This window comes from Dryas octopetala, chromosome 8, assembly GCF_963921425.1.
Source record: "Dryas octopetala chromosome 8, drDryOcto1.1, whole genome shotgun sequence".
Lineage (NCBI taxonomy): Eukaryota > Viridiplantae > Streptophyta > Magnoliopsida > Rosales > Rosaceae > Dryas > Dryas octopetala.
In genome coordinates, this window is record NC_141373.1 from 11,109,674 (window position 1) to 11,125,981 (window position 16,308).

At 34.2% G+C, this 16,308-nt stretch overlaps 1 protein-coding gene across 1 annotated transcript; it reads right to left on the reverse strand.

Annotated features, from left to right (window-relative positions):
- Positions 1 to 1,275: 1,275 nt before the first annotated feature.
- Positions 1,276 to 11,766, reverse strand: FAAH (fatty acid amide hydrolase). Its single transcript, XM_086254326.1, has 20 exons — positions 11,495 to 11,766; positions 11,268 to 11,377; positions 11,063 to 11,123; positions 10,781 to 10,971; positions 10,555 to 10,684; positions 10,324 to 10,401; positions 10,094 to 10,241; positions 8,922 to 9,034; positions 8,748 to 8,823; positions 8,111 to 8,182; positions 6,956 to 7,007; positions 6,550 to 6,630; positions 6,389 to 6,472; positions 6,174 to 6,277; positions 4,786 to 4,878; positions 3,416 to 3,484; positions 2,480 to 2,544; positions 2,026 to 2,087; positions 1,635 to 1,730; positions 1,276 to 1,494 (listed from the first exon to the last, which is right to left on the reverse strand). Exons 1-20 carry the CDS (start codon positions 11,571 to 11,573, stop codon positions 1,432 to 1,434), a joined length of 1,827 nt encoding a protein of 608 aa, XP_086110452.1. The 5' UTR covers positions 11,574 to 11,766; the 3' UTR covers positions 1,276 to 1,431.
- Positions 11,767 to 16,308: the final 4,542 nt, after the last annotated feature.

Sequence of the window (16,308 nt, forward strand, 5' to 3'; positions counted from 1 at the left end):
AATTTCAAAATCTAATTTGAGGTCCAAATTTTTATGAGTTTTGTAGTTTATATTCAAAGTTAGGTTATAAATATGTTTTTCCGACCTCTTGTGTTTTTCAAAGTTAGGTTATACGAATTTCAAACATTCAATTTTATAGTTAACCTATTCAATTATATAGTTAACATGTCGTCCTAGTTCCAAGAAAAGAGCTGCTTAGCTATTTCATAATTGTTAAATCAACATTTAGATATAAAAGAAAAGCTCATAATTAAATTTTGGAGGGGCAGCGGCTGCAGGGGCAGATTTTCAGTGGTGATGTTGTTGGGGTTGGGGTTGGTGTTGGTGTTGGTGTTGGGTGGGAGTGGTAATGGTGTCCGTGTTCGTGTTCGTGTTGGTGTTGAAGTTGGGTGTGTTAAGTAGAATTGTTGAATGTGATGTTAAGTTTTAAAAAATAATAGTTTAGAAAACATGTTTAGTGTACGATAAATTTTAATATTTTTTAAAATAAAAATGAGTGTAAAAAATATGTTGAGACTACTAATAAAAAAATTAGATCAAAATAGCGGCACCCTTTATAATTTCATACTCCGTGAAATAGTTGCTCATAATGGTCCTACTAGCATCGTTATTCCCCCTTAACCTAGTCTTCATCATCAAAGCTAATGAGGATCACCTCAATTTCATAATGACAATACGTAAGCCCTACTAGTGCTAGTTGAATCTAAGGACCCTTAGGTTGTTGAGGCAGGCTGAACGTTGTTCTCTGTATGTATTTATATTCCTGCAGCCTACAGGTGGCCACTTTGCACCATTATGAGCAAGTATGAAATTATAAATTCCATCAAGTATGAAATTATAAATTCCATCATTCTTTTCCATCTCTACAACTTTCTTCATTACACGTAAGAGTGTTTTCAGACGGTGCGTCGGTGCCTTACTATCACTTGGGATCGGAATTTAAATTGGATCAAAATTTACAAAAATATTTCAATTCTGATCTAATTTTTTTTGAAATGTTTAGTTTTCGACATTTTTGAATTTCAAATTTGATTTTGGTGCCAAGAATCATAGTGTCTAGAGACTCTTTAACGTTAAGAATGTCAAGGATTATGGATCCACATAATAGTGGCTCATTTGCATCTAACCTATTGACCCAGTTTATTATTGACGGCTTTAAGGTATTTTGCAATTCAATGACCTCACTATTCTCATGTTTATGTACGGTACGCTCACTATTCTCATGTTTTACACGTGAGTACCAAATTTGTATTGATGTGACAAGTACGTCCCAAGTTGTGGCATTCCCAATGTACAAATACACTTAAAAATTTTTAACATTTATTGGAAACGTCTGGCAACGCTTCAAGTTGAGAGAAATGTTATGGAGTAATTGTAATATATAGATACACACAACGTGCCAGCAGAAGCTTTAACAGTAAAAGCAGGTATTTAGTTGGATTTTAGAACATCATAAAATGATGCTGGCCTCTTCTTGGACTTCCCACAGAGTTCCTGAAAAAAACATGCGAAGAACGCTTTAGATTGAAATTGTTCTTTTCTTCTGCAGATGGTTTGCAGAATGCCCAAGCATTTGAAGCTCTACTCCAAAATTGTTCTTTCCTTCATTCACTCAAAAGGTTAAGAGAATGTACCTCTATGGCAGAAGCCAAACGCAAAATTGAAGCTTCACCCCATGGACGGCCGATCAGTTGCAGACCTATCGGAAGTCCTTGTTTATCGTAGCCAACCTACACATTAAACAAGTACCAAAAAATAGAAAATTAGCCCAACAAAACAGTAGGCAAAGAGGAAGGTCATAATACCATTTGAAAACCAACACTGCTATAAGCCTTGTCAAGGCTTAAGAATAATAACATAAGCAGAATCAAGAATCACTAGGTAAAATCATCACAAGGGTCGGTGGAGGTTTGCTCAATTGGTAAGGAAGGTGAACCCCCATTTGCTCAACTTGTGTACACCAAAAGTGACATCAAAGCATCTACCATAACCGAATTAGAACACTTGGAAAAAGGAATTACTCACAGGTATAGAAATGGCAGGAAGTCCAAGGAGATTTCCAGCAATGACAAACCGCATAAGATAACCTGAAACAAACGAACCCATGCATCAATGCTAGTTTGAAAGATTGCAAAAATTGTATGCTTTTTTTCCTAGTGTCATCTACTCATCTTAACGTAGAACGAAAAAACAGAAAAAAATAATAATAAAAAAAGGAAATCAAAAGAGACAAGGCTTCCTTCAAGTGTAGAAGAAAAAGTTCAAGAATACAACATCAAATAACAGGAAAATTATTATGGAGACAGATAGAACCCCATGGCAATGAAGTTATATGAAACCAATCAGTGTGGCTGAAAACCATTTTAAAATTCATTCATTTTGACACATCAGGTGATTGCTATACAATTTATCACATAGGGAAATTAAAGAACGAAAAATTATCCTCTCAAGCTGCAATTCAGATTGTAGAACAGCAGACCTGTAACCCGCATGTCTGTCTCCCCATCTTTAAGAGCGCTAGGTGGAATTAAAGGCGCTGTCATTCTGTAATGCAAAAAAGAAATCTTTATTAAAAAAAAAAAAAAGAGGGTACATCAATTCATTTATAACAAAGAAAAGAAAAGTGTTATTCACAACAAAAATGCTACTTATACTCGAGCAAAAAAAAAAAAAAAGAAGTGCTACCTATAGAGGCAGAAAATAAGTAAGATTACTGACTAGTGACATTCTATCTTCAGACATAAAAAATAATTGTATTAACTTAGGACCTGTTTGGTAGAGTTTTTAAAAGAATATCTTTCAGGTAAAATAGGAAAACATGTTGTTTTCAATATTTTTTTTTTCCAACTGAAAAAAGAAAATAGTATTAACTATTTTGATGTTTTCATAAATTGAAACTCACTTTCAGAAATTTTTTGCAAACAACTATTGAAAACTCATTTGATAGCAAGTTTTTGAACTGTATTATGTTTGTATAGTTTTGAAAACAGATCGAAAACTGTTTTAAGGGGGGAAAAGAACCAAAGGGACCCCTAAAATTGAGATAACATATCAAACTGACTGTATTTAATGAGGGACAAAATTAAAATTGCATATAATAAATAATGACAGTTCTTGCTCATCAATGTACCTTTAGACAATTTTAGGAATTTATAATGTTACACCAACGGTCAAGTTTTAGCTTTATATATCAGTACAAATAAGGACCAGACAGGATCAGATATACTAATCCAGACCTTTAATATCTGATAATGTCAAATTAACTGTGTATAAAATTCAAGTATCAGGTGTCATTAATACCAAATCTGTTTGGGCCAAATTTTAAGTGGAATGTAGTATAGAGTTGATTGTAGATCAGCGACCAATCCTTTCCCAAGTGTATTCATTACTTCTGTTATCAGTTAGGCATACATACCCAGTTGTGGGGGTCACTATGACATCAACATTCTTGAAGATCTCCATATGATGGTACATAATCCTTCTCCTGAAACAAATTCAATCAAACTTTGAAGCATAGATATGGAAAATTATAAGATTACAGATTCACATAGGCAAAATAATTGTCAATATCTCACTTTTTCACTAAACATAAATTATGTGTTCCAGCAAACGTACACAAAATATCTTAAGAAAGTACTGCACATATATTGAAATGGATCTTGGGAAGATATTTCCAATAAACAAACAATCAAAACTTGAAGCATTTTCATACCATGCATTCAAAATGAGAGATAGACCAGTTTCTTAAGACAATGCAATTCACTGTGGAGAGAACATTAAATCTAAACAGAACACACATTTGGGGGCATGTTAGACTAGGTGTGATTTACATGCTAAAGAGCAGGTGCTGCTGGAAGTAGGCCAGGTCAAGTCCAGGTATAACACTCTATCTTCTTCTTTAGATCTCAGAATTCCAATTCATTGCTAGTTTACCTTCTCCAAGAAAACTAAAGGAGGTTTGAATGAACTAGGTTTATACACACCAAACATCTTACCAAACAAAGTGGGAAAGAAGGCCAATCAGCACACAGTCTGCTCACACAATTGGGTTCCACTAGGATAAGTGATACTTATAAATTCAACTTCAATATGAGAAGTGTTACTGAAGTAATGAACTGTTGACCTTTGCAGGTTACAAAGAATTAGAAGCAAACAACAATGTCATAGGCAATGGAACAATTTAATGACAGTCCTCCAAACAACTATCACTCTAAAATTTAAAATTTGGGATGACTGAGCACGAAAGAAAATTAGATTACTATTTTGAATCACTTTATTGGACAAGCTTCAGAACTTAGCACACCCCTATAAGGAAAAAAAATGATTTTTCTTTATTGTTTCTTATAATCATCAATGAGAGTGTCTTTGTTCTCCAAATTTTTTTTTGTAAAGATTCACAAGGGAAAAAAATGCTGATTTAAGAAACTCAAAGACAAAACCAAGGAAAAGGTTTCATCTCTTAGGAAAAAAGAAAGAAAAAATACCTTCTTTTGACAGCTCCAAAACAATTATATTCTCTGTATGGGTGTGTGTGTGTGTGTGTGTGTGAGAGAGAGAGAGAGTGAGAGAGATTACTAATGAAATCTCATAAAAATATTTGGTCAATGAATCAGATTTCGGTTAATATAGAATGCTTGAATGGCTCTTAGAAGCTTAGAGTACAAAGATGAACTTAAATACATATATGATATAACTACACATCCTAAACAAAATTTAAGACTTCCTCTTGCAGGTATTAAAAGCTTCAGCCATATAGATTGTTTTCTGGTAATTATATTGTCTCACCTAAGACACTGGGCAGCAACATAGTCTGATGCAGAGAATGATCGAAATAGGGCCATACTAGTACGTGTATCATATGTCAACCGCCCACCCTTTCTAACAGGCAAAAAAAGTAAATAAATAAATAAATAAAAGAGGATATAGAAATGAATACAGAAATGAGATACAAATAGGATAAGACCATTCTAGTACACATTGCATACGTCAAACTCACGCCATTCCTTGAATTGATATAAATAAATAGTCCCTCAAGTTTTTATAAACTTCTTTTTCTCTGTATAATTTTTCTGGTATTTCCAACTGTCTCTCTTAAAAATTTCTTTTTGTCACCTGTATCTATTATTATACATTTTCCCTTTTACCAATTTTTGCTATTAACTTTAAAGGATAAAGAATTGTTTCAGATAAAAATTGAGTTGCTTCTTGTGTGACATATCTAAGTTCAAGTGATTTCATTCATGTCTTCCTTAGAAACTTTTGTAGGAGATACTTGTTGTTCATATTAACACTTATATTGTTGGTATGTGCTTATTATTGACATTTTAATATTGAAAGAAATTAATGATTTTACAGAAATTTTGATTGCACTAATGAAATTACTAGATTAATTCTGGGCTTTTGGGTTGGATCAGGTGGTCCCAAGTAGATGCTATTCTCTCCTGGAGGAATGTTTTTGGGCAGGGGAGTTAAGAAGAAGAAGAAGAAGAAGGCTGTAACTGTTTTGGCCTGTTTTTAGGTTATGGTGTGTGAAAGGAATGGAAGAATCTTTGGTAACAAGGAGGAAGAGCTATTTTCGCTTTGGGAAAGAGTTTTCCTTGCGTCCCTATGGGCTTTACTGTCTAAATATATTAAGGATGTTCCCTTTAGTTTGACTTACCCGGATTGGTCTGCCATTTTGAATTAGTTGTTTGGTTAGATTTGGCTAGCTTTAGGAGCTTTTGTTTGGATTCTCGATGCTGTGTTCCTGATGGACTTCTTGGCTATCCTGTTTTGTAATTTCTTTTTTTCCTAAGGAAATTGTTGTTTCTTATAAAAAACAATGAAGTTGTTATGCAACACTTTTAAAATTTGAAAACTCATAAAGGACAATTATACTTTTAAATTATAATAAGAAGAATTATCAAATGCGGAATGAATATGCGGGAATAATGCAGATGTGAGACAGTGTTTGAAAATGAATGCTGACCATGGGTGAACATTGTATGTTCAGTGTTTGTTTTCTACATCCTGCATTAGAGAAACCCCCCTTATAATAAATAGATATTTTATCAATCAATACTAAAGTTTGTGTATATAATGACTCTTTTTTTTTTTTTTTACATTATCTACGTTTGCCTCCGTTAAAGTAAAGTCTTGGTGCTACCACTATGGATAAGTCAAAAGAAACATACCCATCCTCACAATCCGGATTTAGTGAACAGAGACACTCAGATCCGATTGAAACAAGATGAGCAGTACGCATTTCATGGAGCTCAGGTATGACAATTTCTACCATCTATAATAATTGGAAATGCAGTGTATCAGCTAAATCACATTAAATCCAAATTAGGAAACAAGAATGGCTTGCAAAAGAAATATCAAGTACATGAGAATGATGATGACTTACTTCACAACCATGGGTTTTTGATAGAAGATTAAGGACATCCTCACACTTATCAGAGATATCAGTTGAATATACATCATTAAACCACTGCAGGAGAATGCATATTCATAAGATGTCATGCAATATCTAAAACAATTAAAAAATCCAATAGAAAGGGTACTTACCACTGTATACTTCCCCAGCTTCAAGGATTCTAGAGAATTCAAACTTTCATGCAATGATAAATTTGGCACAGAAGGTGGGGACTACAGAAAATAGTGAATGACAATTAGTGTCGGACATGGCAAGAAAAGTGAAGCCTAATTAACATTTAAAAACGAATAAGTGTTGGTCAAGATTGTGTAAGAACTGATAGACATTAAGAGGATTAAATACAGAGTAATTCTTGACATTAATTTTTAAATCCTATAACAAAAATGCCTTAATCTATTATACGCTGCAAGTATCTTTCTTCCGGTAAATAGTTTTTCCTTTATTGGCCATGAAGAAAAATAAAATAAAGGGAAATTGGGCAGCTATTTTGGAGCATTGCTTAATCAAGTAATAAATAATTAGGTTTACAAAAGTTACCGGTTTCAAACTAATTCTATCTGCAAGAGAGGAGCCCAAAATTGCCGAGTACCTGAAAATTATTATTAGTCAGAACACATTAGTAAAATACAAGGTGACTACGGTTTTCTGCTGGTGCACCAAAGATCAAACTAACAATAATTGGGTCTTTAAGAAACAAGTGCATGCCATGTGTTCGTTTTCAGCACCTCATGGAAAAAAGAAGTGATGTCCTTGCACAGCTTAGAATAAAAAACAAGGGCATGAAAGAGTCAAAACTATGAAAATTCAGAACTGGAATTGAAACTGAAGCTTGCCAACAAGTGCATAAATATTGTCAGTCCGACCACTAGACATAGGATAAATATGTAATTGGTTAAGTTTATTTTCATTAAGGACCACATGACCATCTGTTTATAGATTTGGTACACAGAGCAGCATTCAACGTTCTTGGTGCAGAAAATATGGTATACTCTAAGTATTGTTTCTCAGTTCAGTTTGAGGATATCATTAAGTAATTTTTACATGAAGATTGATTTGGCTGCTGGTAGGTATTAGAGATGTAAAATAGGTCGTCCTGGACCAAGCACTGAACAGGCTGGCCCATCCAAACTCAGCCTGGCACAGAACAAGCACAAGATGGGCCTCACCTAGATAGAAGAACCAACGGCTCTTTTTCATAAAAGAATAAAAGACCAGTGGGCACTGTTTTTGGTAACAAAGAGTTGTTGGCTGAAGAGCATATGGCTCTTTGATTTAAAGAACACAACAGTCATTTACATGTTTAATTTAATGCAGAACCATTTTACTCGCTTTTTCAGTGGGAATCCAACCGTATTACACAATTCAGCTCATCATCACATCATGCACTCTAACCTAGCTAATCGTCCAGGCAACTAAGTTCCCAATATATATTCTTCACCGTTTCAAGAGATCACAGATGGCATCTAAACCATAACAACTTATATTCTTCAGTAAAACTTACAAACATAACAACTTCTAGGAGTCAATTTATTATTTGAAATAAGTTCAGCTAACTTTTTGTCTGCTCCAATTAAGAAAAAAAAAAAAAGCATACATATATGAGAAGTTTATCACAGATCATGAGAATTGAGAAGGGTGGAACCAAAAACCAGCCAATAACAAAGAACCTGTTCACAAGGATGAATTGCTTACACTAGAATGACATCTTCCACTGTAGATGCGATGGGTCCAATAATTTCCACAGTCCCAGCATCACATAATGACCTGTGAAGCAAAAGAAGTGGATAAACATCAAATCAATCTGGTATGAGACAGATATCACCAATCTGGTGTTGAATGAGGAAGATCTGCACTATAAGCTATTTTTCCTACCAAGAAGGTCAATGGAGATTATAGAGAAAAAGAAAAAGATCTTTATACAGTTTTATAGATTTATTAGAACCTTATGATAGAGTTCTCTTGAGAGTAATGTAGTAGGTCCTAGAAAGGAAAGTAGTCTTCTTCAACATACCAATTCTATTAAATATATATATATATATATATATGAGGCAGCAGTTGCTAGTCTGAGAACTAGTGGTGCTTACATTGTCTTAGCACTAAAACCCTATCTTTTTGCATTGGTAATTGATGAGCTTAGCTTACTAGATCCATTCAAGATGATATTCCTTGGTGCCCGCTTTTTCCGGATGACATTATCTTAGAAGATAAACCAGAGTAGGAGTTCATTTAAAATTAAACTTTTGGAGGGACACAGTAGAGGCTAAGGGAAAAATGTGGCATGTAGTGCAGAAATAATGTTTGACCTTGACCTAAAAGTGAAAGAACTCACCCTTCTATATTTGTCCGTCCATATGTTGTCTTCAAGCCCACTACACCGCAGAGCGAAGAAGGAATACGAATTGAACCTGCCTTTTTACATTGATATAAGCATACATAGTTAGAATAAAACAAAATAAGAAACAATATTAAGTATTTCATATATATATATATATATTTGTACAACCTCCACCGTCAGTTCCAAGGGCAGCAGAGCATAGTCCAGAAGCTACAATTGCTGCAGGGCCTGAGGAAGATCCGCCAGTATACCTTTCTGGTGCATGAGGATTTCTTGTTGTCCTAAAGGAACAAATTGAGAAAAATGTATCAGTAATATAAGACTGAAGTAAGAAAATCAAGCTAATTTTGAAACAAAAGCAAAATAAAACCTATTTGTATTTATCTCTTTACATAAGCAAATAGTGCATTAAGTATGTTAGACTGTAAAGTAATAGTTGGCCCACATCCTAACAACTTAAGCTTTTGGGAATAAACCAACAAACTTTATCAAGTTTAAAGTTCATACATAAGTGCATGGGACAAATGCATCATATTTAAAATCAAAGGATGTTCGTACTGGAAAACAGTTACGGAATTAATTGTAAAGAAGAGATTAGAAACGTAGTGACATTCCAGATAGACCATGCAGCTATGCAAGTATAAAGACCAATAGTCTGTCTGAAATCTTCATTTATACTGAATTGCATTTTAAATCCTGTATCTTGAGAAATCATTTTAAGTGACATATACTGATGTTAAAAACTTGAGTTGTAAAGTCTCTAATAGCATTGACAAACAAAAGATATATTTATATATATATATAGAAAAAAATGGTGCACACAAATAAGTAGGCATAAATACATACATAAAGATTGAAAAGAAGAAATTTTATATTAAAGTCAACTCAGATCAATGTGTTAATAGCAGGTGCTAAATGGAAATGAAGACCCAACAAGGATAACCATGCCTTCTTGATATATCTGTTTATAAATTCATTGCCTTGAGGCTTTCAACCATTTTGAATGACCAAATAACCTATTGAAGTTCACTGAAGTTCAGCACAAAGATGTACATTTTGTTTTCAATTTTAACAGAGCTACCTCTAGAAGCAGTACCCTTTTCCAGGTCATGCTGCATCTAATACCTCAATGCATATGCTTTCCATGTATGCATGAATATGTACACATATATAGCCATTGTCCACCATCAAGTTGCAGGTGAATGGACATGGTTCTAACTTATAAGACAATCTGAGATTCTGAGTAAAAACAATCTTGGCATATTACACACATCTTGTCGATATGAAACACAGCTTCATAAGCAAATCCATCACATGGTTGCTAAGAAAAAAATGCTTACCCATAATTTGGATTATTTCCTGTTGTACCCATGCCCAACTCATGCATATTTGCTTTCCCAACAAAGATCACACCACAACTACGTAACCTTGAAACACTAACTGCATCCTTCCTGACAGTGCGACCCTCATGAATCCATGTTGTTCCACCTGTTGCCATAGAATGATAACCTAAGTAGGCCCGTGTATTTAACATCTCTTCTAGAGGTAATAATAATAATAATTTATTTACCCTTGGATGGAAAGGGATAGCAGTCTATATCATCCTTGATTGCCACAAAAATTCCATCCAAAATTGATAATGGATTCCCTACACAACCAAAACAAATGGATATCTTAGTTGACTATTGAAATTTACTCTACCATACTCAACATCATTATACATGCGATAATTCTTCTTCACAAGAAATAATTTTATCAGAAGTGAAACTTATAAATCTAATATAGAAATTAACGTGGATACCTTCCTCAAACCTCTTTGTCGAAGCCGCCGCTTGGTTCCTGACTTCTTCAGGGTTGAAAGTAATCAACAAAGGCTGTGGGGGTTGCTTATTGATGAATTCTTCTATAGCTGAAATTATATGCTCCGCAACCTACGAATTTTGTAGCTCAATCAAAATTAAGAAAACAATGCCATCCTACGAAATTCAATTAAAATTGAACAGAGTCATAAGAAATTATCAACTTACAACAGATGGGGTTGCAATCCTGGAACGATAAGCATAAGCATAATCACGTATCTTCCAGTACCGGAAAGATGGAGTCGAATCCCCACTCCAACAGCTAGCAGGATCATAGTGTGGAAGGCATTTCAAGGCCACTTCAATTCTGTCTTCTGGTTTTCCATCTTCATCAAGAACAACAACACCAGGTTCTGGTCCTAATTTCACACCACATTCACTGGGTCAGTAGTATTCCTTGCACCCATTTGCAATAGAAAAAAAATTTGAAGGACTATAAAAAGTTAAAACCTTGAGGAGGAAACTCAGGTTTGAACATCGGTGCCTCTGGTATCACAGTGTTCCTCAACAACTACAAATTGCACAACAAAATACACAACCCTTTCAGTCCCTTCTAAATTCTAATTACTTTCTCGATTCTCACACACATAGTAAAACATTTCATTTCAACAAGGAATTGAAAAGAAAGAAACACTGAATCTGCACAGTAACTGACCTGAGCCATCTTGTTCTGCTTCTTCAACAATGAGAGTATCAAAGAACCTATAATCGGAGTTTCAATAATACAAACGAATAACTTGAGCCAGAACCCGGTCAAATGCGGAGCTGCAAGCAAACCCACAAAACCCAAAACAATTCAAGTCAACCACTATCTATATCCCATATTACGAATAGTGTTGTGAGTTTTGAGTTGTGGGTTATTGTTGTGAGACTGAAACTGACCTTTGATTTCTTCTTCCTCGTACTCGACGGCGGACAAGTCGATGCTGTCGGCGGCCACCATTACGCGCTTCTTCGCCATCTTTACCAATTCAAATTGAGCAGCAAAATGAAATGAGCAGAATTTCGAAGAAGAGTGTGTTTATGAATTTATGGTTTGGTTTCGGACGATGGAGGTGGTTGAGAGCTGCTAATGGTCGCTTTCATTTATGCTGCTGCTGCTGCCGTCTGCGAAGAGGTATGTGACTCCTTGAATTGCGATGCTTGGGAGTTGGAGCCTTGGTCATCACAATTATGACTTTTATGATTGTAACGTTGTTCTTCCATTTTTGTATGCTGCATTAAATTCTACGCAACAAACAAACAAGAAAATGTGGACTTGAGAAGTTTTTTATTTTATTTATTTGGGTTAAATACAAAACTAGACCGTGAAGTTTATAATGAATTTCAATTTAATTTATTAACTATAAAAGTGTTAATTTAGTTCATAAACTTTTTAAGTTGTGCCAAAGCAATACAAATGTTAATCATAGTAAGTGATCACATTTTCAAGGGCATTTCAGTCCGTTTATCATATTTTTATGTGACCAATTCTATTAATTCTAGAATAAAAATTAACGTTTGTATTGCTTTTGTTCAACTTGAAAAATTCGTAAACTAAATTGACACTTTTTATAATTAACGGACCAAATTGAGAATCAATGTAAAATTCGTGGACTATTTTTGTATTTAATCCTATTTATTTTTATTAAAAAGTTTCAAACTTAAGAAGTTGAACCAAGCCTTATAGCTTAGGCTTGTAACTAAGCACAATATTAAAATGATTGATTGTATGAGAAAGACTAAACTACGTGGATAAGATTATCGTAGTTTGTTCACCACTATAATGGTAAGAGTGACGATTTAAGCACGCCCAAAGCCCTCAGGTTAATCGGGCGTCCCCACCCACCATGAGGTGGGTTGAGATGTTGAAGAGAGATATCATTATACAAATAGTTAGTTGGTAGTTACTTAAGATTATACGTACGCAAGTGGCCAAAAAAAAAAAAAAGATTATACGTACGAGTATTTTATTTTAAAGTAAATTACCTAAAGTTCGAAAAATCGTCGCCGACCGACAAATCGCCTGAAGCACAATCGAATGGGAAGGAAATCGATCCAACAGACGACGATTTTATATCGAACCAACGGGTGTCGATGGCAGTGACGGTTTGGAAATCTCAAACCATCGAAAAACTGCAACTGACCAACCCTATATTCTTCTTCTTCTTCCCCATGGAAAATTCTATCTACCGTTAATTATTTGATCATTATGAAGATTGAAGCCTCTAGAATGCTCGTTCCCCTCTCTCACTCTAAAGGGTAAAATAGGGGTTTAAATTTACAAAAAAAGGTGTAGGGTAACATGAGCAAATAATATGGTACATATAGAATTCCGGGATAACAAAAGAAGATTAGGGGTGTATTTAGAAGTCCCTAGAAATAGGGGGAGTATTAAAAGAATGAAAACCCAAACTGAGCCCATGACTAGGGCCTGCCATGTGAATATGTGATCAACACCAAAATTCTCCTCTATAGACTGACATATATAGTTCACAAGAAAACCCAATCACGTCCCATAAACTCCTAGCAGCAACCGATACGATTGAATAAGGGTGATTTTAATCAACATTTGCTTATTTTGTTGGGCCCTTGTAATTTGTGTATGGATGGGCCTATAAGTGTGCATTGGGAAACTGTTTATTTATTTATGAAAGAGCTGTTTATTCTAAAAATGAATTCTACGGACTCTCACCACTTGTTTGTGGACAGTGAGAGAATAATCTGCATACATTAAAGTAGCATGAAAACAAAAATTCCTCTTTAGAGTTAATAATCTGCACTTTGCAATGGATGGACTGAGCAGATCAATTCTGCAATCTTAGAAACACTTAGGCCTTCCTTTGCTGAATTTTTTTTTTTTTTTTTTGGTCAAGATAAAGCCATCCATTAAAGAGACCAAAAGGCCTGGGAAATACAACACAAGGGCCCAAAAGCCCGAGAAATACAACCCAAGGGCCCAAGAGCCCATAACAAAAGAGAAACAACTAACAAGGAGCCCAAAACACAGCAGGCCCAACAAAACAAGGAAATTAACCCTAAACAAAAGTATATTGACCAAAAAAAGAAGGCCTTCCTTTGGTGATAAAGATTGGATTGGAATGTTAACTTACTAGATTTAAAGTATATTGAAAGAAGAAATAAAGACCAATTAATAAATTTTGTCCAAGTTAAAAGAAGAAGATGAATTAGTTATAAGGAGTTTATATCTCACCATTTTGTTGGGATTGGAAGGGTATGTTAAGCTCCCTCATAATTGATTCATCTTTTTCCTTTAACCTGGACGAAAATTAAAAATTAGCTCCCTTTTTTATATATGAAATTAGCCTCTATTTATCCTTCAAAATACCTTAAATTTAGTGAATTAATCTATCAAATTCAATTTTAGACACTAAACATGGCCTTAGAATTAGGGGTTCCATTTACTTCCAACCAACCCAAATCTTGCCTAACACATTGTGCGGTGTTGTGGTTATTGAGAAGCTCCCAATCTTTAAATCTTGACCTGGATATTTGGGAGTAAATCAAAGACAAGACAGAATTTGGTAAGATTCCTTGAATCAATTTGTGGGACCCAATATTAAGGCTATTTCAATCCACTGCCCACATATGCATGTTGAAAATGCAGGGGTGATGCTAAATTGAAGGTGGGGTGGTCTACAATTATGTTCATGAGAATGAGATTATGGGAAAGTGGTGCAATTATATGAAACTTGAACCCTAAGGCATGAATGTCCCACTACGTACTATACATGCCCATATGACAAAAGGAATGTGATCCCATATGACAAAATGAATGTGATCATTGAATGATATTGGTGTTGAAATTGTGTGGCTCGACATAAGTTATAAATGTAGATAAAATTAATTTTACATCAGAAAAGTAACTCAACAGTTCACAATATATAAATTGAAGAATGAAGATAATAGCATCAAGATATTTAAGATAAAAAAAATCGTAATAAAAAATAAAAAAAAACTAGTTGCCGAATGATATAAACTCCACCCTACACGGATTCGTATGATTTCCACAAGCACATTTCTAGGCTTGATAAAGTGGAAGCCCAACATGAAAAGAAGCAAGTGGCCCATAGTTGAATGGAAAACAAGTAAAACGTACAATATACAGCAAAAAAACACAGTAGATTAAGCAACTAGCATTCTACTATGTTGTGCTTATAAACCCTATAGCTTTCCTTTTCTGATGTGCCAGCAACATTTCCTCGTGTTCATTTGACTGATCATTTTGAGATTCATTTCTCATTCACTTAATTGATTATGGTTTTGAGTAAGTGAATATAATTAACATGTGCATGAACATGTTTCAATGTCGACTCACCACAATGGGATTGTGGGTCTCACTCAGATATTGACATGAAGTGGACCAAAGTTAATTGTTAAAAAAAACATAATAGCTCTCTAACTGTGTACAGGCAAAAACCACAGGGCAAGTCTCAATATGACAATAATTGTGATGCTGCCCCAGATTGCATAAGTTGTTGTCTTGCAAAAGAGAGAGAGAGAGAGAGAGAGAGAGAGGATGGAAGTAAAGAAATTTGATAGTTCACAGAACTTTCAAAGTTGTTCTTCTTTTAGTCATTCATCGGAGACTTTTTAGGTTAAAATACCTACCCAAAAGATGACAGCAAATTCAAGGGCAATGTGGGCATTATGTATAAAATGGTACATGAAGAGAGAAATATATATGAGTAGAGTTATGAAAGTAGGTGATGGTAATTGACTAATTGATAAAGAAGCATAGGAATTAAGAACATGATGAAGTGGGCATGTTCATTGGAGTAAATATCGCCGAGAATATTGAAGTACTATTTGTAGTACGTACATAGCCAGAAACCAACAATATTTAGTGGCCACTTGATCATTAACTAGTCGTTGCCAAAAGTTGATCATTAATTAGTAGTTGCCAAAAGTCTAACTTAAGTACTCCAAAACGCGGCCACCATCCTCCAAAACCACTAACACTGTCACACTCATCAAATTAATGTAGTGGTCAAGTGGTGTTTTTTTTTTTTTTTTTTTTTTTTTTTGCCTAGTGGTGTTTTATTCATTCAAAAATGACTATTGGCAAAAGAAATGTTATTCAACTTCTCCATCGATCTTTTCCTTTATTAATTTTATATCCATCTTCTCCAGTTTATTTTCGTCACCGACCTTCTTCTTTATTATTTTCATTTTACAGTGTAAATTTGTGATCGGAACAATTCATTTTTTAGATTATTCTATGAAGATCATCTCTGCAAAAGAATTAACCAAATCGGACATCAACTGTGATAAAAAAAATAGGCAGCTTTGGTAACAGTTTGATTCACCGTTTATTTATTTTATAACAATTATATGACTAAATAATTTATGATTTAGTTGATTTTTTACAGAGATAATCATCTTCAAAAAATGATCTAAAAAATGAACAATTTCGATCATAAAAATATAATGCGGAATGAGAATAATAAAATAGAATGTTAGTGAAAAAGATAGATTAGAGAAAGTGGATAGCGTTCCCCTTAAATCAAAATTTCATTTAATTTTAATCAATTAATTAGATATTATACAATATTTGATAAACAAATTTGATTAATAAATCTAGTGACCCTAGCATAAAGGTTTGTTTGGGAGTGTTTCTTTCATAAACAATTTAGTTTAGTAAGGTTTTTTTAAAAAAAGTTTTTGTTAAAAGTACAAGTGCTTCTAAAATGCTT